Raw genomic sequence first — 22,849 nt, 5'->3', positions numbered from 1 at the left:
GAGAAAAGCTGCGTGAGAAAGAGCTGGTTAATGGCAGGGTGAAATAGGGACCAGCCACTCTGCACGGGCTGAGCAGTCCATCTTCTACACACAGCATCACTGCCAACACTGGGGACTCAAAGATGTCGGTGTCATTCCCACCCTGGTAGAACTTACAAGCTGCCAGTGCTATACAGCTTCTACTATTACCACAAGAAACTTTGCACTTTCCTCTCAGTGGATCAAGTGAGATTGCTTTTTCATTTTTAAATGCTTGTGAGGTGCGTGATTACAGAACCTTCTTGTTTGTTGTCTTTCTTTCATTACCCTTCACCCCCCACATCTGCAGCTTCACAGTACAGCAACTCAGCTGGCAGCAGATCTGTTAAAATACCATGCTGATCATGTGGTTCTAAAAGCATTAAAACTTACTGGAGTAGAAGGAAATTTAGAAGGTTTGGCTGAATATGCCTGTAAACTCTCTGAACAGAAAGAGCAGCTTGTTGAGGTGAGTAATAGGTTCGTTTGTTAGAGTCATTATGGCTTCATGATAGTTGTACTATCATCAGGGAATATTAACAGCTTTTGGTTAACTTTATATGGGCATTTCCTCCATCTTCTTTGCAGTTTTAAAGGTATAATGTTGATCTGTTCAACAATAGTCTGGCCTCTAAAACCAAACAAAGAATGCTGGAACCCACAGATGCACTTATTATTAATCTTGTCTTTATTCTCTCAGAGAGATTAGGCTATGGAGTAGAGTAATGGAGATACGTTGTATGATTTGTTTGCATTTGAATCTGTGGGGTCTCAGCAGAAAGAGATGGCATACTTCAATTAGGATCATGTAAAAGGCTTTAATAAAGGAGCTATTCACAACTGCATAGACAGGGTGTGGGGGGACCATGGCAGTGCAGTAATTGGGGTTAGTGACAGTAGAGCTGGTATCGCTCCCTGGCCCAAATTAACAGGGGGAATGAGTGGTTCCTGGAGGCTGGACGGACACAGAGTCTTCCAGAAAGCTACCTTGAGAGGTTCAATTTCATGACTAGACACAGAAACAGGCCGAGGCAACCTTGCAAAGAAAGAGCGGGAGAATAAAGGCTCTTACTCCTTTCATTCCTGCTGGTCTATTGCTGGGGCTTCCCGTTGGCCAAACATAGCTGTAGACCACATATGTCAGTGTCATGAGTTTAAAGTGTACAACATAATGATTTCATATATGTATACATTACGAAATGATCACCACAGTAAATTTACTTAACATCTATCACCTCAGATAGTTACAGAAAATTCTTCCTTGTGATGGGAACTTCTAAGATCTTAGCAACTTTCAAATATACAAAACAGTACCTTTAACTATAGACTTATATATTATATCCCCAGAACTTATTTATCTTATGGCTGGAGATTTGTACCTTTTGATCACCGTCACTTAATTTTCCCCACCCCAGTGCTGTTATGTTTATAAACCAAATATTATGACTGTAAACAAAGTCGGCATTTATAGGAATCCTGCAGCAATTTTTTTAGTGGAAAAAATGCTTTGTGTCCTAAGTCTCAAGATTTGCAATAATTTTCTCTGATAAAGGTTCTCACTACATCAGCCTTGCCTAATCCAGTGTTATCTCCAGTGAAAGGTGTGTTAATTAATTGACCCTGAGGAGAAGTGTTGTTTCTTGGTAGATAGAACGTATAGCTTGACATAGTGTAGCTGAGGGATCTTGGGCAAGTCACTACTCTAAGTTTCTTCATACATACAATGTGTGGGTACTTACTACGAGATCCTTTCAAAGATTCGTCCTGGTTCTAGTATTCTGTTCCCACTTGCCATTATCAGATAAGAAACAGAGACAAAGAGACAATATGCTCTACCCTTATTGGTTCCTGCTTTATTCCTAGAAAATTTATTGGTAACCAATATAGTGTTATAATAATCTTCACAGTAATGTACAACTTGATTTTTAATAAGATTTAATTTAATAAGGTTTTAATAGGTTTATGTGTAAGGCTTTGTTTTCTTTCCTAATTATACAATGAAAACCTGTATTGTGAAGAATGAGAATGTGGAAGTTGAACTATCGAAATGTTTTCTCGTAGGCCTGTCGATTGTTGCGTCATATATCTGGGACAGAACCTCTTGAAATAACCTGTGTACATGCAGAGGAGACATTTCAGGTGACTGGCCAACAGGTATGATCAATAGCAGATCATTGCTTTATATTATGTCTTGTCTGAGTGTCATAACAAATGTTGTGGAAGGAAGATGTGCATGGTTCTGCATAACTAGAAGCCAAATCTATTGAGAGTAACGAAGGTAATGGAGTTTTCATAGATAGCGTGCCTGAACAGAGATTACATTGCCTTGGGTTAGCTACTTATCTGCAAAACTGGAGATCGGCCCATTTAATTGATGTCCTAGTTTATATTTATTTTCAAGAAGCTGTTTACAATGAAGGTTGTTATGACACATTTGAAAAGTAAGTTACCGGGGCGACTGTGGCTCACTCATTTGGTGGAGAGTGTGGTTCTTGGTCTCAGGGTTGTGGGTTCAAGCCCTGCATCGGGTGTAGAGATTACTTAAAAAAATAAAATCTTTTAGGGGTGACTGGATGGCTCAGTTGGTTAAGCATCCAACTTCGACTCAGGTCATGATATCACAGTCCGTGAGTTCGAGCCCCGCGTCGGGTTCTGTGCTGACAGCTCAGAGCCTGGAGCCTGCTTAGATTCTGTGCCTCCCTTTCTCTCTGCCTCTTCCCCACTCGTACTCTGTCTCTGTCTCGGTCTCTCAAAAATAAATAAACATTAAAAAATAAAATCTTTTAAAGAAGTAATTACTATTATGGACCAAGCCATAAAATTACTTATGTGTTTTGACCTAGGATTCCTAGGACATAAGCAAATTAGAAAAACAAAAACGAAAGCAATGTTACAGCATTACTTACAATAAGAAGTTGGAAGCAAAATAAGTATCTGAAGTCAGGCAAATAATACATTATGACCTTAAAATAATAATTATGACAACTAGAATTAGCAACATTTAAAAGTGTTTTGTTAAAATGTTAGATGATAAAAGCAGGATACAGATTTGTATACTTACTATAATCCTGCTATGAAAACGTACATAGGAATATGTGGAAATGAAAGTTCTTGTGCTTGTTTGGAAGAGTTGGGAATTATTTTTTTTCTGACTTTTCTGAAATACTACTTTGTGTTTATAATTTCCAAGAGGCTTTTAAAAATTGATACCCCATTTAATACTGTCCCTGTCAAGTTAAGGAGAAAAGTGAGGGCTAGAACTTCATTTCTTTTTTAGGTCTAAGTTCTAAAATACAATTTACCAGGAGTTCTTATTTCATTTATCATGGTCAACCAAGGACTTACTCCTAACTCCTGTGTTTGATGGTAGATGTAGAGCCCTTGGATTTATAGCTGAGAACAGTGCAAGTGACTTAGAGACAGTGGTGACGTGTGTCCTCTAGCAGAACCGTGATGAATGGACGTTAGAAGGACAATAAGCTTCCCTGTAGAGAATAGTGTCAAAGGCTTATTATGGAAGCAGGAACTACATGAGTGACCCTTAGCAATGATCATCAGCTGAACATTTTATTATAACCAGAGGATCTCTGTTTATTAGGAAAAACCAAGGCTTTAATATTTGCTTGTCCACTTGAGATTCATCCTGCTCACCTTGGCTATAAATGTATTTCAGTGGAATTGAAAGTTTTGACTCTCCTGCCATGTGCCGTCAGCTCTTGTTACCCTCAAGCCCTGCTTGCTACTTGGCTGTAATTCTCTGCTTACTGTTTTTACTGCAGCAGGAATATCAGGGACCACCGTACTTTCTTCCGCAGGGCAGTGATCGAGCTTGTTGTCAACTTCTATGACTTGAGAAGTCTTTTTCTTCCCACAGCCTCAGCTTTTACTCCTAGTCTTTGCTATCTGTTTCACAAAGGGATCAAGTAAAGAATTAGAGCATGTGTCTGGGATAATTTATATTTATTTCTGGACATCTCTACTTTAGCTATGTCATTTTTATAGTTCTTTTAAAATGTTAGATCCTAGGGGTGTCTGGATGGCTCAGTCAGTTGAGCATCTGACTCTTTAAAATTTTTTTTTAATATTTATTTATTTTTGAGAGAGAAAGAGACAGAGACAGAGCATGGGTTGCGGGGGGAATGCACAGAGAGAGATGGAGACACAGAATCTGAAGCAGGCTCTAAGCTGTCAGCGTAGAGCCTGATGAGGGGCTCGAACCCACGAACCTTGAGATCATGACCTGAGCTGATGTCAAATGCTTAACCGACTGAGCCACCCAGGTGCCCTGAACATCTGACTCTTGATTCCAGCTCAGGTCATGCTCCCAGGGTTGTAGGATTGGGCTCCACACTGAATGTGGAGCCTGCTTAAGATTCTCTCCACCCCCTATTCTCTTTCTCCCTCTGCCTCTCTCCCTCCCTCTCTCCCTCTCTCTCTCTCTCTCTAATTAAAAAAAAAATACACACACACACACACACACACACACACACACACACACACACACACACACACACACATATATATATATATATATATATATATATATATATATATATATATATAGTGCCCTGGTCAAGAGGGCACTCCTGCTGAAATCTAATCTAGCCCGTGGTTCTCTGGCAAGCCCATGTACCCACCTTCCCTGAAGATGGGGAACCTTGTTATGCTCCTGAAGCTGCCACCTACTTGTCAAGCCCTGTGCCTGTGGGACTGTGCCAAACCAGGAGGAGCTTGTAGCTCTAATTCCCTTAGAGGGAGCATGGCATGGATCATATCAGTCTTATGAAAGCTCTTCAGTGACTTCCTATCTCACAGTAAAGTCCAGTCCTTACTGTGTATGTTCCTCATCACATGGCCACTGGTGACCTTCCTGTTTTTCATGTCAGTCTAGTCACACTGGCCTGCTGGCTGTTCCCTGAACATACTAGAAGTGTTCCCAGCTCATCCCAAATGACTCGCCCTAGATTCCCTCATGGCCTCCTTGACTTCTTCAGTTCTTTGTTTTTACATGCCTCCTTTTCGGTGACCTTCTGACACCCTCTATCTCTCTTACCCTTTATTGTCATACATACAATTTATCATCGCTGAAATATCTTAACATTTACTTGTATGTTTTTTATTGTCTGTCTCCCTCATAATGTGAGCCCCATGAAGACAGACAAATTTATCCGTTTCATTCACAGCTGTTTCCCCAGCTCCTGGAACATGGGTACAGTACCTGGCACATAGTAGGTGAATGAATAGCCATATATTAGTTACTTGGTATCTCTGAGCCTCAGTTTCTCTAGCTGTATAATGGGAATAATGTGTATTTGGGAAGGATAGCCAGTATTTTGTGTGTTTCTGAAGATTAATACTAATGTATATCAAGCACCTAAAAGAGCATCTCAAGAACGTACCTGCCACGTACTCATAGATGTGTGTATACGTTACTACGACTGCCACTACCAGTAATACTACCCACCTGCCGCTGCCGCTGCCGCCGTTATTACTACTACTATCATCATTACTATTACTACCCCTACCGCTACTGATACCAGTGCTGCTACTGCCACCATTACCACTACCCCTGTGACTGTCGTTGCTGCCACGACTACTCCCCCATCTCTTGTACCTACAGTGCACAGTCTACTCTTTGTAGTCTGTGTAGATAACTCTTTGAATTCTGCGACGGAAGCAACTTCGTTGACCCAGTTTTCCTGAAATAAAGGTCGCTGCTCCCTGAATAAATGCTTGTGTAGAATCGTGCATCCTATTTATTTGTGGATCAGCTTATAAGACACAGTGAGGTTTGTTCTATGGGTCTCCACATTGGCCAGCATGGAGCTTACGTGTGGAAATCATTTCATAGTTGTTTGTTGAGTTGAACAGCACAGACTTAAGTTTGGTCTCCAGGATGATTCTAAGAACTAAGAGTTTGAAATGCACACCTGTGTCTGTTGTGTTTCATTAGATAATTTCTGCTGCTGAAACATTGACATTGCATCCGTCTAGTAAAATTGCTAAAGAAAACCTAGATGTCTTTTGTGAAGCTTGGGAATCCCAGATTAGTGACATATCAACACTGCTAAGAGAAATCAATGATGTTTTCGAAGGAAGACGAGGTGAGAAACTATCCACATATTTAAACACGTTATTATTGTAATTAATTCTATTAGTTTTTTAATGTCAAACCTCAGTTACAAGATGAATTATCTTGTTATCACCCAATGGGTTACTTTTATAGTAACATATCTCCCACAGAAAAATTGGGACGGTGTTGTCTGTCCTTTATTATAGCATCTAAGCAGTATAATTTATTGTACAACAGTGTTGTAGATTTCATTGAAATGTTAATATTCTAGTTTTCTGATTGAAATCCAGTCATTTAATATTTTATCTAAATTGTTTTTTAGTTTTAGTATAAAAGCTCTTCTGTAATACAATTATTCTCTGATTTAATTCTACTAACTTCATAATGAAATGAATGTAGTTATTTGATTTTTGAATTGCTTTCCTTCCACTTGGATGGAATCTCTTTCTCTGATGACTGCATAATCTTGGAATATTTCCTGTGGTGGGTAAGTTCATTGGTATTTCTACAACATGTAGAATAGCACTGCACAATGTATAGGAAGGCATCCTCTTTATTTTAATATCAACTGGGAGTTTTGTTTCTTTCCCATTGTATGGTGTATCCTCTTATGTTTATGTCTTGTCATGTACTTTTTTCCCTTTGAATGGCTTCTGTTAGTGTCAAGCATGCTTGTTTTTTTTTTTTTTTTAAATAAAATGTCATTTAAGTCACAGTAACATCAAATTACATACTTATTTTTATTGAATTGCACATTTAAACATTTCATGTTTTAAAAAATATGTATTTAGGATAATTGCTGATTTGTTTTTAAAAATCAGGAAATGATAGACTTTGTAAATATAGCGTAATTTGTAAAGTATAATAAATGTTTGCCATGCTTCTACATTTAAAGATTTCTGTGATAGTCTAAATGGCTTATCATTTTGATGCTTTTATAAAGCATTAATAGGCACATGGATTTTTATGTGAGGCAAGTTTCATATATTAACAGGTAACGTGATATAATTGATCCACATTTATTTATTTATTTATTTTTAAATTTTTTTTTTCAACGTTTATTTATTTTTTGGGACAGAGAGAGACAGAGCATGAATGGGGGAGGGGCAGAGAGAGAGGGAGACACAGAATCGGAAACAGGCTCCAGGCTCTGAGCCATCAGCCCAGAGCCTGACGCGGGGCTCGAACTCACGGACCGCGAGATCGTGACCTGGCTGAAGTCGGACGCTTAACCGACTGCGCCACCCAGGCGCCCCTAATTGATCCACATTTAAAGAGGAATGATAATTTAGGCATAGGACTTGTTTAGGAAATGAAGAAAAGTGGCTTCCCTGCCCTTCTCAGCACTAGCATCCACTACAGATAGACCAGAGTTGAAACAGGAAAATCCTACACTTATTCTTGGACTACATAGTCAATTATGGTTTCTTTTCCTTTTAAGCTGGATGTTATGTAAACAGTTTCTTCTTTAGATGTGGGTAACCTGTCCTTGGAAAACCTTAACTTCCTTAGGGCTGAACAGAAATTCTTCTTTAGGTGGGAAATTCTGTTGCCTTTTAAATTTTTTTTTTTTCAACGTTTATTTATTTATTTTTGGGACAGAGAGAGACAGAGCATGAACGGGGGAGGGGCAGAGAGAGAGGGAGACACAGAATCGGAAACAGGCTCCAGGCTCTGAGCCATCGGCCCAGAGCCTGACGCGGGGCTCGAACTCACGGACCGCGAGATCGTGACCTGGCTGAAGTCGGCCGCTTAACCGACTGCGCCACCCAGGCGCCCCATGTTGCCTTTAATCAATACTCCATCCATTGTTTACTGGTAAAGTATCTTGTTGTTCAGAAGGATCCTTATGTAGAATTAATTGAGATAGAGTTGGTTGATTTCTTGTACTGCCTTTCTTTGTCCTGACTTTTATCACTAAGCTCATAAGAATAGCTTTTCTGACAAAGAAGTCCAATTCTGGGTTAGCCATTATTGGCTGGACTGAGTCCAGTGTCACAGTGTTGTTTTTCCTGTGCTGTACGGTTATTATGACAAGCCTGCCTGTTACCTTGCACCTGTCCACTGCTTCCCTAAAAGGACACAGTGTATTCTTCAGATCCTCATTTCTCTCTGCTACTGTTGTAACTCACGTTACAGCTATTATTGAAAAGCCTTTGCCGTATTCTAGCTACCTTTGTTCTGCTCTGAATATCTTGACTCTCATTACTAGAAAAATTATCAGATATGTTGCAAGTATCGTTTCACCAACCAATTAAGTAGCACACAACATGGTAAGCAATGAGAAGAGACTTTAGTGTTCTCATACGTGAAGTCAGTCTCAGAGCTAGGTCATTGTCCCCCTTACCGTGAGACACTCAAATTGCACAATAGGGCCTCCTGGGATTGTTTTAAGAACTCAAAAATCAATACTTGCCTTACTGCCTTTCTATCTTCATCCATTTCTGCCTTCTTACCCAAACCTCCTGGGAAGCCATGGTCTTCTTTTTGGAAGGGACCCAATCAGGAAGATTCTACTTTCCCTTAGTGCTGAATATGTAATTACAGCATTTAGAATTTGAGCTTATTCTAGGTACCTAAATGTGAAAAGGAGACTTCTCTCATAGTCTGTAGACTCTACCTCTCCTTTAAGGAAGCTGAATTTCTCTTGTTCTGTTTGAACCATCTTAGAATTAATATGACTGGGCTTCAGGTTATAGGGATGCACCTAGCAGCCCTGTTCCATACCTCTGCACTTACCATGTCACTTGGCAGATTGGATACATAAGGTGCTGTTCACTGAAATAGGGAGCATAGAAGGGGGAACCATATGAGCTTGTTTGGGGGACATGGAGTTCGAATCAAGGCAGTGGTCCATCAGACAAGAGATAATGAGATGATAATAATAGAAATGGAGATAGATAAGAGGACTGATTTAAGAAAAACTTTATAAGTAATATTGGTAGGATTTGGTGATTAATTGAATGCAGAGACGAGGGAAAGTTTGAGGATGACAACTGGGTTTGGATTAGAATACCCCAGTCCTACTCCTGTGGTTACCTAATAATCGCCTTTCCTTCAGTACTTAGCCATTCATTTTAAGTGGGTCTGGGGACATGGTCATTCTGGTCATGCCATGTAGAACTCTTTCCAGAATCAAAAGAGCTAATTGTAGGAACTTCTAATAGGGAATAACATAGCCCATCTCTAGTGAAATAATGAGGCTTTTCTGTCCTTGGGATATTAGCTTTAGTTTGTAGAGATTCAGAAAAGTTCTGGGTATTGAAAATGAGAGCAGCATTTCTCAATTAGGTTTTCAAAAGAAATCATTTTGGTACTCCCATAAGATGAGAGGGGCTTTTGAGCTGAATTGTGAACTTCATTTATCTGGAGGTGAAGTGAGAAGTAAAGATGGTACAGCTGTCGTGTTGATTTAGGGAGTATTAAACTTACGATACCCCTGTGAAAACAGTTCTTTGAAAACCATTTTATAAATCAAATATCAAGTATGTTTTCCCCATAAACATTCCTGTTTTTCCAGTGGCTGCTAATGTTTGCATTCAGAAGATGAAAATTGTTTTGTCTAATGTTTTCAAAAGAGATACAAATTGCTTATGCCACTTCTTTAATTTGATGTAATAGCTAAACATAACTGAGTCAATACATTTGCTCTGCTTAGAATCAATGGCAATAATTAGACTTGTATGGAAAAAACAACTATAAAGTTAATATAAAATGATTCAGATTAATGATTTTTGGTATCTTTATTAACTTTTTTCTTGTTTTGTTTTGTTTTGTTTTGTTTTTTGTATTATTATCAACTTAACTTGGCTTATATTGGAACTGGGGGAATGAGGGACAACCTTACCTGAATAGCATTATGGGGAAAAACTATTTGAAGAATGGTCAGTTTTGCAATTTTCCTCAAATATGCAAACCATTCTTAGTCCAACTGAATGATGGAAATAGGGAGCAAAACAAAGTACCTATAAGACACCCTCAGGGACTGGGAGTGCCAGTTAATTAATTGGTGAATAGCAAACCAGATTATATAAAGGCTCTTTGTTTCTTTGCATTTATTTCTCCGTGCCTTCTGGTTTCTTTAACTCTGTTGATTCTTGGAGAGATAAGAGATTAATATAGTTCGCTTTTTTTTCCTCTTGGAAAGTAAAGGTGAACATTTCAGGGATATGGGCACTATGGAGGAGCATAAGAGTAGATAATAATACAAGACTGCTCACACCTAAGCTAATTATGTTAAGTAATGATTATGCTTATTTCTGTAGGTTATTAAGACCACTTTTTTAGGGATATTATGGACAGGATTTGGACTTTGAATTAAGATAAATGGTGAATTTTGAGGTTCTAAATGACTGAAAGTCTTCTATTCACACCTAATTCAGGCACTTTTTATATCAGGGCTGGGAGAAAAGGCATGGAATAATGTCTTCTTTAAGTTTTATTTCTCTCTCTCAATTCTGAGAACAGAACACCATTAATAAAATTCCCTTACAATTCTGATATTACAAACAAATTATTTGAATCATAAAACATATCCTAAGTACCAACGGCTGACCCATAATGACAGTTCATTTTCTAGATCAGCACTGTTCAATAGAAATATAACGTGAGCCACATATGTAATTTAAAATTTTATAGGAGGCACATGAAAATTTTCAAAAGAATCAGGTGAAATTCATTTTAATATTTTTTATTTAATCCAATGTATCCAAAATACTGTTTCAGTTTATAATCAGTACTTAAAAAGTATTAATGAGGTCTTTTACATTTTCTCCCATTATATTAATATTAAGTCTTCAAAATCCAATATGTATTTTATTTAGTTTTTAAAATATTTTTGAGAGATCGAGAGTGTGCATGAGAGTGGGGGAGGGGTGGAGAGAGAGGGTGACAGAGGATCCAGTGCAGAGCCTGATGCAGGGCTTGAACTCACACACCGTGCGGCCATGACCTGAGCCGAAGTCAGACACTTAACCGACTGAGCCACCCAGATGCCCCTTCAATATGTATTTTATACTTTAAAGCACATCTCCATTGAGACTGGTCATATTTCAGTTGCTCACTAGTCACATGGCTACTGGATTCCATATTCAACAGCACAGTTCCAGATGAAGATGTAAATATGTTATGAGCAGGCTCACCTTGTTCATGTAATAGTTGTTCTATAAGAAAGTGTGTGACTTAATACTCTGACATTGCATCTACTTTTATTAGGTGAAACTATATGAAATTGCTATTTTTGTATTTCATAGTGGTTAAATATCAGCAATTTCACATGGTTCTACCTAATATATTACAGCTGAACAAAACTTCATTCCTTGAAATCAGGAAGTAATTACTGTTCAAATCTTGTAAATTCTTTCCTCAGATATAACAAACTAAGCTTAAAAAAAAAATCTCCCATCTGTTGCAATCTGACTTTATACGTGATCCAGAAGTTTGAAAGAGGAAAGCACAGGGATGAAGCGGGCATTATACAGCACCTTACTTTCTATAGTTACTGTGCTTCCTGCCATGTGTTAATTCACAGCGAAGAGACTGTTATTTGGTTTGTTTCATCTTCCTATCTTATGCACTAGAGTTGCTCTCTGACTGGAAGAATACTTTATGAAGTGAGCTGTAAATGATTTGCTTTGATGCTCGCAGAAAAGCAAGTAAGCACTGATAACTCATACTGAGAAAAGAAGAATCTGGTTTCATTAGAGGCAAGCTACTGTAAAAGATTTCACTGTGAATGAAGCTTGTTGTCAATTTAAGTAATTATCACTGAGATATTTTGCCTTTCTGCCATTACACTGGGGGAGGTAGAGATTGTCCAACCAGGTACCTTAGGGATACAACTGTTGACAATCTTCATGTTCACCAATCAAATTACAATTTTGTTTCTGAGACACATTTAATCAATAGACTAAATTATCAAAACTAATGTACTAGCATTCCTATTTAATATTTTAAAAATTAAATGTGAATAATAGAAAATATGCTAATAGAAAATTTGTTTTAAGTTGTATGTGTTATTTGTAGGAGAGAAGTATGGCTACCTTTCACTTCCAAGGCCAATGGTAAGTAGAAGAGTTTTGTACATTTTGGAATGTTTTATTCAAAATTCAAATTATATATTGAAACTGATGCGTCTGACTGCGTTCCAAAATAGTGTCCACTAGGTGGCCCGCTTGGTTACATGCATTAAGATGGTTTCTGTACCTTTTCAGGCGTTCCCTTTCAGTCTTCATTAAACACTCTAATAAAAATAACTTGTAAAAGTAAAAATAAAAATGATGAAAACACAACTAAATTTAAAAGAATGAGACAGGGTGTAAAATTCTAAATAAAATCTAAAAACTTGCAGGGCATTCTTTTTTAAATGCTCTATCAGTTGCGTTTTAGTCTATCAGACTAAGGAGGAAGATGCACATGATGTGACTGTACAAGGAAGGGCCAGAGATCACAGATCATCTGTATTTTCCAGTGAACATAAGAGGCAGCTTGTATTTGTACATGTGTGCAACTTTATGGTTTCTCTGTTTTCATTTTCTGTCCCATTTCTTCTATAGTAAGCAGTATTAGAAAATCTCAAAAGGGCTATGTTAAATGAGCAAGTATAAACCATGAGACAGAAAACAAAAGGGAAAAGTTAAGGCTCTTGAGTGTTCTGCAGTGAAACTCCTGACAGAATAGCTGGTCAGAAGGATCAAGTCATGGTAATAATAAGAGAAACAAAAAAATGAGGAGGTACACATATGCCTCAAAAGTATTGGTGATGATCTTTTTCTTTAGCTAAGGGGGTTAGGGTATTTTGTTTTATTCTGTTATAATTTATGCTTTGTGTACATCTACTCAGTGTGTGTGTGTGTGTGTGTGTGTGTGTGTGTGTGTGTGTGTGTTTATAGTTTAAGTATATGTTAAAAGGAAAAAAAAAAGGGCTCCCAGCCTCTCCTCCTCTCCTGCACCTTTCTGTTCACTAGCCCCAGCCATTGTGGCCCAACTAGGGGAGCTCCTACCAGACCTCAGAGTGGGGGAATGGCTAACCTAGGCTGCTGTCTCCTAAGAGCTTCTGCATATATGTTACAAAGAAACATTGCTATTGGTGGTGGTTTCTACTTATGTAAATAGGCATCTGTGGGCTATCCTGATAACCTAACTACAATATTTTCACCTTAGGGGAACTATATTCTGAGTTCCATATAGCTTACATAGAAAAAATTACCATTTCAAAAATAGTGGCCCAGCAAACATGTTGATTCAAATGTGAAGTGCTAAATTCTAAGTATAATCTCCTATAGGACCTGGGGTAAAGGATTAAGAACTGGGATGTCAATGGCACTTGGGGGCCAAAATTAGCCCTCATAGGACAAATTGGTTAAAGGAACTGAACTCCAGAATCATAACAATAGGAGTATATGGAAAACTACATATAGTAGCTAATTTTATGACATCATTTCATAAGAATAACTCAACAGAGGGGCCAGGAATGTTTGGAGATATAATACCTGGACTCTGACAAGGTGCACAGGTCCTTAAGTCCTTCTGGGTCATGATCTGCTTTCCCTGGCCTTGGCTTTCTAACTAACTACCTATTCAAAGCTGAACCCACATGCTAGGAGAGTGTTTGCAATTAGTTTGTTTCAACGTGCTTTAATGTAGCTTAAGTATGTTCTGAAAATGTTCAAATTAAAATTTTATTACAGGTACTTTGTTATGCTTTCTTTTACTACTGTATTTCCTCATCATAACTGTACTGTTTTTTAAGATGTCTTAATCTTTTCATTGTCACAGAAGAATAATGCAAACCTGAAATCATTAAAGGCAGACAAACCTGACTCTGAGGTAAGACCTCTTCCTTTTAACAGTCTTACTTCTAAACTTCCATTTACATTAATAATGACAATATTGTGGTGATGAAAACGTGTATTTTATAGGAGCAAGCCAAGATAGCAAAGCTTGGACTTAAGCTGGGTTTGCTTACCTCTGATGCCAACTGTGAGATCAAGAAATGGGAGGATCAGGAAAATGAGATTGTTCGAAATGGGCGGAACATGTCCAGTATGGCCTATTCTCTATATTTATTTACTAGGTAAATATAGTGATGTTTTGATCCTTTTAAATCAATTTGATAGTATCCGGTGTAAAGAAAAACTCATGTTAAATCATTGACAGGTTAAAGTCAACTTCCAATATATGGTTAAAAAAAGACCATAAGTTCTTATAATTAAGTGAATGCAACAAGAAGGCATTTATTTAATTAGGATTTAGATTTAGAAGATATCCTCTTTCAGGTTTGTGTCCTTTTCATAATTTTGAAATAATTTTGCATTCTGCTTTTTGTCATTCTATGTATCTGTTTCTCCTAGCCAGCATCAATAAGTTTAGAAAACCTGCCTTTTAACTCTTTATGTAAGTGATTGGTACTTGATTAGATAATAGAGATCAAAGAATACAACCATGAGGCCTGCCACCTCAATGGGGTGCCAAATCTCCAGGAATCAGTATTCATAGCAGAGTATTTCCCTAACTTCACTGTTACAAGGCCTACCTTCTCTGTCTTGTCCACATTACAAGAGTCTTGATCACATGCCTCACTGAAGTCCATGTTGATCACATTCCACAATCTTCCACAACAAGCTATACATATGGTATAGTAATTTATGTTGCTAAACATTCATCAGTTATCTGGTCAATAATCTGTTCTAGAATTTTCTCAAAAATGACTTCAAACTTTTCACTAACTTTCTGAAATCTGTCTTTTTTATTTTTAGAAACCTGGAAAATATTTGGGTCTTCTACTCATTTTGAGTTTGAAAATATTATCAGCAGTGGGCCACATCTATAACTTGTTACAGTATTCTGGAATGTAATCCATTTGGTCTGGAGTCTTAAGCCCAATTAAAATAGGATCTCCACTACTCTATGGACATTGGGGTTCAATAAACAGCACCCTTTTTCCCACCCAAGTTCTGAACAAAATGAAAACATAAGCAAAAGAATGGCAGATAGGGGCCAGTAACATTTATATTGATAAAGCTATTATTGGATAATGTCGTTTATGTCCACAAGCAAGTAGCTTTTAAAATGATCTCTAGAATTAAGAAATTGTACTTCATAGGGACAGAATGTGTCTCTGAACACCTGGAAGAGCAGGTGTCTCCCAAAGGCATCTTTACTTCCAAGAGAAAAAGGAGAAAGGAGAGGGCTACATGTCCAACTTATTTTTGCAAAGTCACCAAAAAACTGAAAAGTCCACACACTTCTACAGGATGGAATAAGTGGGAGAGCTGAGAGAAGTGAGGGATGTTGTGCTAGTGAAGATGCCTTTGCATGGAAGGAAGATCAGAGTGAGGAAGAAACATTCATTTCCCTGTTGATGAAATCTTCTAGCTTTTCAAGATAGAGTATTCTGGAGGGTGAGGGAGAAATGATAGGAGTTGAGTAATTTTGCCTCTGTTTAGCAGTCATCTGTTAATACTTTACTGTACTTTCCAGCTTTGGTGACCTTTCCTCTTTGGTGGTTTCCTTCTTTTGTTCTTGTTTTTAGCAAGCTTCTCCTGGGATTGAGTCTTCCTAACACAATTATGGCCTTTTTTTCTTAGTTCCTGTCTTTCAAAAATCAGATGAGTCAAGTGTGCAGAAGAAAGTACAATGGAACTCCTTCGTTTGCCCACACCAAATGTGCACAGATTAGCAGAGATAACAAAGATCTTGACATTTGGCTGCAATCATGCTAGTTTCCTCATGGTGATAAAAATCAGCAGATCTTTAAACAACATCTTTTTTTTTTTGATCGGTGAAAACTAGAGAAATATCTTTACTAAGTGAATGTAGTTTGACACAGAAAATCATCCTAAACAGAGAATTCATCAGAATTTTTTTAAAGGTTTTATGTATGTATGTATGTATGTATGTTTTGAGAGAGAGAGAAAACATGCTTGTAAGCTAGGGAGGGACAGAGGGAGAGAGAGGGAGAAAATTTTAGGCAGGCTTCACGCTCAGCACAGGGCCAGATGTGGAGCTCAGTCTCGCGACCATGAGATTATGACCTGAGCCAAAATTAAAAGAGTCGGATGCTCAACCGACTGAGCCACTCAGGTGGCTCCTTTGTTAAGTTTTTAACTGTCTCTTTTAGTTCTTGTTTCTTGTTTCAGGATATTTCAGGATGATATGGTCAGCATTTTTTGTTTCAGAGTCAGGATAGTGTATGACATGCCTCCCATAGAGAGAGGGAAGCATGAGTGGCTGCATTATGAGGGGTGGGGATCACTAAAGCTCTGTGGAATGGGACTTGTTACTAGATGTAGTGAATGCACAGGAATGCTGAGTTCAGGGAAAAAATGGGTTTTCCATAATGGGTGACACCTGGTGCCATTTGACACATCTTGGTGATTTATCTGTGGTCAAATCTCATACTGGCTGTGCTTTCTGCCCACACACTCAGTGTATCTGTTTTTCCCCAACAAATTTTGGTTTTGTTTTGTTTTCCCTTAATACCTGTGATTTACCGACCTCATGTAGTTGCTTGTTTAGCCTTCACAGGATCCAGTTTTATAGTTTTCCTGGGTAGTTTTATAGCTTTTCCTCAGGCTATTGCTATCTTAACAATTTACAGAATTTCTTAGTAATTTATAGATGATTATTCATATTTCTTGATGATTTTAAAGGTTTTATTTTTAAGTAATCTCTACACTCAATATGGGGCTCGAATTTACAATCCCAAGATCGAGAGTTGCATACTCTACCAACTCAGCCAGCCAGGCACCCCTCTTTCTTGATAATTTATATATTTAAGATTTTTTGGTACCTTATAGTTTAAAAAAATTTCAAACTTACAAGTGCCTTATAGGTTTTTAAGTGGTTTCTGCTTCATAATTTCATTTGATCAGCACAACAGTTTATCAGAGAACAGGAATAATTTGTTCACCATCTTACAGATGTTAAGGGTAGAATTGGTTAATAGATTTCTTATGATTCATGCCAGTCTACTGCTCTTCTTAATGCATTCTGTTGTTCACTTTGCTGTGATTTGCTTTTCATTTGTAGAGGTCTTGTTTCTTGGTAGTTTTCAATCTGATGTTCCCTATTCTGATGAGAGTGGTAGCACAAATATTATTATGACTATTTTATATACTCAGCATTGAAACTTAAATGACATGCCTTATCAAAGTTTTAGAATTAAAAATGAGAGTTTTTTGAGTTTTGGTCTGATCCTCTTTCCATTATGTAACAAAGGCCTTTTGGTTAAGACATGTTGTCATATCTCATGTATTTAATTTATGAAGCAAAATGAAAAAGGTTAAAAAGGAAAAATAAAATTTAAATATTACTTGTCAGTGTTAAGTTCCTTTACACTATAAAATTAACATATATAAAGTTCACTGAAAATTTTTAAAGTGCCCTAAGAAGTAATAGTTAAATATTAAAGTTGTTTAAGAATAAAGTCACAGTATTATTAGTCTGTTCAATATTCTTCTTCAAAATTTAGGATCTATTAATACTCAAAATGCTCTAAAAGTTTTATATTATACAACCAAATTTCAGGCAGTAACTTTTTCTTAGACCTCCTTGATAATTCATTTTATTTCAGAGGAGAGGGGCCACTGAAAACTTCCCAGGATTTAATTCATCAACTAGAGGTATGTTTTATTTCCATTTTATGCTACTAATTTAATTCTGGGCTAAAAGTGGGTAATAACTGGGTTTTCTAAATGATTTACCATGTCACGTTTGTATGTTTACCTGTGCACACACATGTGTAGAGAAAAGTGAAAAAGTAGAGGGCTCGCAATAGCATTTTGTGGAGCGTTTTTGGTTATCTGGTTGAGTAAAACTCAAATATTATCGGGATATAGCAGAATGGGCTTTGCTGACAGTATGTGCAATAACAGTAATTCTAGGTTTTCCTAAGGAGGTGAAAGTATCTTGTTAGCAGATGCATATCCTGCACGCTTTCCTGAACGGCATTTTGGCCTCTTCATTAATGGATTGGATGAATTATATTGATTGCATGAGAACAACAAATGAGAAAGCATTTGTCATATGCTTGAGACAGAGAGTGCTTGGTACAGTTTTCCTTCTTCCCTTTCACATCCCTGCTGAGTTAAGGCATTCAGGAAGAGACAGACATTCTCGCACCCACCCTTGTGCCTCTGTGTATCTGTGGAAGTCCACATAGGCCCATCTCAAATTCCCCTCCTTCACGTAGAGGCTTTAGATCGGCAAATGGGTTGTTAGATTACTTTCCCTAACTCTCACATTAGTTTGTTTGCTTTTCTGGAACGAAGGGCGTTCTTGCATTTGAAATGTGCAGTTTCTATCACCTTTGATGGTTTCCTTTGGTATTCCCATGTGCTGCCACCTGAGCCCCGTCAGGAAAGGGATTTCACCTTGGGAGGGTGATCATCATCAGAGTCGGAAGACTCATAGAGAACATTTTTTGTAACATTTCTTGTATGTATTTTTTGTAAAGTCAACTATAAATGAGCTATTCCCCTTAAAACAGTTTTAATAAATTCTGGATTCATTCTGTTCAGTTTGGCTCATATCCATTCGAAGTCCTACCATACCACAAGGGATATTTCACTGCAAAAGATCTACTTGTCACCTTCTTCCTGTGTGAGCTTATTCATTAAACCAATGTCTACTGAATTGACTACTAACTGGTGGACGTGAAATGTTCATCAAATATTTATTGAACGTGTACTGTGTGTCAGATCCTGGGGGTAAGTGCTGTTTGGAGAAAAGAGAACAAAACAAAGCCACTGCTGCCCTCTGCCCTGCAGCATACATGCTAGTAGGAGGAGGTAGACAGTAGAGAGTTAAGTACACAATGTCCATATATAAGCATTTAGAGATAAAATTATAAAAGATAAAAAGAGGTGATAGGAGGGTGACAAGAAAAGACCTCTAAGGGGGTAACATTTGAGTAACTAATGAAGTGAGAGAGTGAGCAGGGTGGTTATCTGGGGATAGAATATTTCAGGCAAACAGAGCAAGTGCAAAGGCCTTGAGATGTTGGGGTAGGCTGGAGGGATCTGAAGAACAATAAGGAGGCAAGTGTGGATGCAATGGAATGAGCCAGAAGGAAAGTGGTAAAGTATGGCATCTCTGTAGCCACTGGAAGAACTTTAACTTTTATTTTCCAATTATGATGGAAAACTCATTGAGGGTTTTGATCCTGAGTGGCAGGATCTGACTTTGGTTTTAAAGGTTTTGGGTTTGACTAACAGGGTAAATGGTATTGCCATTTACTTAGCTAGGGAACACTGAGGGAGAAAACCAGATTTAGAGGTTGGAAATCAAGCATTCTGTTTTGTTCAAGTAGTATATAAAAGACTGGTGTCAGGATCGTTTAAGAATGGAGACAGAGATTTGAAAGTCATCGGCTTTAAGTTGGTTGTAAAACCACGATACTCCAGGAGACAGACATGGATCTTGCTCCCGAGAGGTTTGTGGGCCAGAAGGGAAGAGATGTAAACAGAAAGTGGTAATGTGGGATAATGAGGAATGTATGGGTAAGTGAGTCATTCTGTTTGGTTAGGATCTAGGTATAAAACTCACTGGTTTCCCTTTTAAAGGATAAGGAAGGGAGTGAAGGATTTTTGACCTTGAGATCAGTTCATCCAATGATAGCAAGGTGCTAAGGCTGTTGGATAAAGGGTTAAGGTTAACCCTGAAAGTATTGCCTTCTCTTTATGTTCTTTATCTAATTCATTACTAAGGCTTGTTACTTTTCTTCACAAACCACCCTCACATTTGCCCTGTTCTCATCTGCTGCCACCTAAAGCTAAGTCTCTCACCCTTTTCTCCCCTGGTGTCTCTTACTCTGAAACATTCTGTTACCATTTAAAAATAATCACCCTAAATATTCCTAATCTTATCTGTCCAACCTTATTTTTCACTATTCTTTGCCATCATCCTGTTCAACTCATTAAACTATAAAATGCATGGTGAATACTCAAGAACCGATCTGAACCGGTCCTCTCAAATGGCTGGTTAAGGAATGTGTACAGGTGACAAATTTTATCTTGCTTAGCTGGAAGTAGGAAAGTCCTAACCCTTTTGATCTCATGTTCTACAATTCATCACCTTTTTATAGTTGGGGTATTATAAGATGAGCTCCAGATCCTTCTGGGAGCCTGGACATAATTTGTATGGTTAAGTGTCATGTGTCTGTATGGCCCTCCAGAGCAACTGGAGGTTTCCAGGTGTAGAGGAGAGTCTCCAGGGATTGATTCTGCATCAGGTCTGGGAAATCTTCTGAATACAGTTGAACACTTGTGTTTCCTGGGTAGAAGAAAAACTTTAGGAGTTCCATGACAGATATGACAATTAGCCATGAGTATATTTCTTATGAACTATCCATAAGATATACATCTAAGTAGTGATACTTTTTCTTTCCACTAGGTTTTTGCTGAAGAGGGCTTAAAGCTTGCTTCAAACGTGCAAGTTTTCTCAAAACAGGTAATGCAACAGATCTGCCTGCTTGGTGATAGTGGTGATGTGAATACCCACTGTGGGGGTATATTATTAAGGTATAAGGGTATTTAGGGTTTAAAAGATGATGATTTTTATTGAAGTTACTATAACTTCCTGAATTATTTTTCAGCTGAAAGATGATGACAAGCTTTTGCTTCTCCTGGAAATAAACAAACTAAGTCCTTTATGCCACCAGCTCCAGACAATAACTAAGACACCTTTGCAAAATCAAGTGTTTCTAAAGGTAAAAGGCAGAGTGGGTTATTCAGGGAGATGCTTGAGAAACTTTCACACTTAACCAGGTTTGCTTCTAGCCCATTTTTCAAAGAGTGTTATTACCTACAGAAGGGCAGTTTACTTCCATTTTTCAGGCTTTGATTCTAAGAATCATTTATCATCTGTAGTTATAACAGACTCCGGGGAGCACTAGGTTCACTAAATTAGCTTTTTGGACATAATTAATTCCACAACACTGAGCAGCTACCCTTAAATCCTGATGTCATCACATGTCTAACCAGGGCCAAAATTCCTCAGAGTAGGGGCTCCTGTTGTTTGTCTTGGGAATTTAAGCCTCTGCCTTAAAGTGCCAGGCTTAAGAGTGCCAGAAGTTACAAAGTAGGGGGTTCACTGCCACTATTTGGAGTGTTTTAAAAAGCACCTAAACAACTCGAAATAGAACTGGTTGGTTTTCCATCCACTCTTCCTTGGGGCTCCATGAAATAGGCATGAGTCCTGATGGCAGTCCTGCACTTGTATTCTGGGGCGTCAGGTCAGCTCCTGTGCCCTAATCCTTATGACTTTTAAGATCCTTTAGATTTCCATAATAATGAAATGTTATCAGTTTAAAACTAAATCAGTGACACAGTCTTCTGAAGTACTCCTTCTAGAAGCTGATTTGCTTGGCTGTTGTCATTATAGGTTGATAAGTGTATTACAAAGACAAGATCCATGATGGCTATTTTGGTCCAACTTCTCTCGCTTTGCTATAAACTGCTGAAGAAGGTAAGATATTTTTTTCTGTCTGAAAATCACATCTTAAAACTAGTTTCAAGGAAAATGCAAAAGAAATAGTTACTATTTAATTTTGTAATTTTTATTGTAAAAGCAAAGGAGAAACTAATTGCCTTCACTCTTTCCAGCTTCAGATGGAAAACAACAGATGGGTCTCGGTTACCAATAAAGACTCCATGGATGGTAAAACTTGAGAAGCTTTTGGGGGCAGATCTCTGGAACTGCATGGCAAAGCTGATATTTTAAAAAAGCAAATGATCCTTTATATTTTCAGAAATTCAACAATTTTATAAAGAAAGCAGTAATGAAATCTTGCTTTATTTTCTGATCTTGAAAGTGATTGTGAAGCTTTTTGACAACTAATAAATGCCATGGTAGTTTCTAGATTCCTAATTGTGGTGTGAATTTAAAATGGCACATTGCCACTAACAACATTCTTGAAAGTCAAACCAAATATCCCAACTGTCTTAATGACAGTTTAATCCAAAGAAGCTACTTTGAATATGTGCTCACCTTTGGCCTAAAATACCTTAATCTCCTCTTTTCTCTTTTTATTTAAGCTTACCATGTAGAACACTAATTTTCAGCAGAAATATAGTCGACTGGGTGAACGCAGGGGTTTCCTTAAGTCTGTAGATTCTTCAATTGCTCTGTGCACCAATTGTGACTGGCCTCTTTGCTGTCCTGTCACAGATCATCCATGCTACGAGCACACATTTGTTCTCTTAACACGCATTTCATAGCACAGGTGTCTCTTGGGCTGCATGTGTCCCTCCCTCATTCCCAAACGCAGGGTCATGGAGCTCACTCCACGGAATCCTATAGGAGCTCACTAGGAGATGGCTCTCACTTCTCCTTCCACCATAGCTGGCCAGTCTGCTTCAATATTAGCTGGGATCCTAAGCCTATCTTACTGGTATAAAAAAACAGTCTTTGAACTATCCTTTTCTGTGCTGGTGGAATGGAAAACATGAGAGTAATGGAACCGAGAGGTTTTAAAATAAATTCTGAATAATCGTTCATTTTGTATATGTGCCTTTGGAATGTTCATTATAAAACAAACAAACATCTTACATCTTTTTAATTTTAGGGTTTAAAGCTTTTCTTGTTTTTGTTTGGTGTGGGGTTTTGATTGAAGGATCTGGTTTATATGTTCTGTCCTTACGGTAAACTTCGTTTTGAACTCTTTTGATAGTGCTTATATCCCAGTGCTTTGAAATTCATTTTGAAATCTGATAGGACATGTCAGTTGCCAAATGGTGGTAGTTATATAAGCTTGTC

The 22,849-nt window shown here is 37.9% G+C and overlaps 1 protein-coding gene across 1 annotated transcript in view; it reads left to right on the top strand.

Moving 5' to 3' along the window:
* Positions 1-21,954, top strand: part of CTNNAL1 (catenin alpha like 1) — a 62,809-nt gene extending 40,855 nt beyond the window's left edge. The window contains exons 9-19 of the mRNA XM_086683647.1: positions 329-487; positions 2,080-2,172; positions 5,972-6,122; positions 12,116-12,153; positions 13,868-13,918; positions 14,011-14,165; positions 17,667-17,715; positions 20,486-20,542; positions 20,688-20,801; positions 21,476-21,559; positions 21,697-21,954. Coding sequence (XP_086539773.1) covers positions 329-487; positions 2,080-2,172; positions 5,972-6,122; positions 12,116-12,153; positions 13,868-13,918; positions 14,011-14,165; positions 17,667-17,715; positions 20,486-20,542; positions 20,688-20,801; positions 21,476-21,559; positions 21,697-21,762 — 1,017 coding nt within the window. The 3' untranslated portion in view covers positions 21,763-21,954. The remainder of the gene's footprint in view (positions 1-328; positions 488-2,079; positions 2,173-5,971; positions 6,123-12,115; positions 12,154-13,867; positions 13,919-14,010; positions 14,166-17,666; positions 17,716-20,485; positions 20,543-20,687; positions 20,802-21,475; positions 21,560-21,696) is intronic.
* Positions 21,955-22,849: the final 895 nt, after the last annotated feature.

The sequence above is a fragment of the Puma concolor genome, chromosome D4, assembly GCF_028749965.1.
Source record: "Puma concolor isolate L17-30 chromosome D4, mPumCon1.1.hap2, whole genome shotgun sequence".
In the NCBI taxonomy this organism is placed as follows: Eukaryota; Metazoa; Chordata; class Mammalia; order Carnivora; family Felidae; genus Puma; species Puma concolor.
The sequence above is the reverse complement of the archived record's forward strand: the minus strand, read 5'-3'. Positions and strand labels throughout refer to the sequence as shown.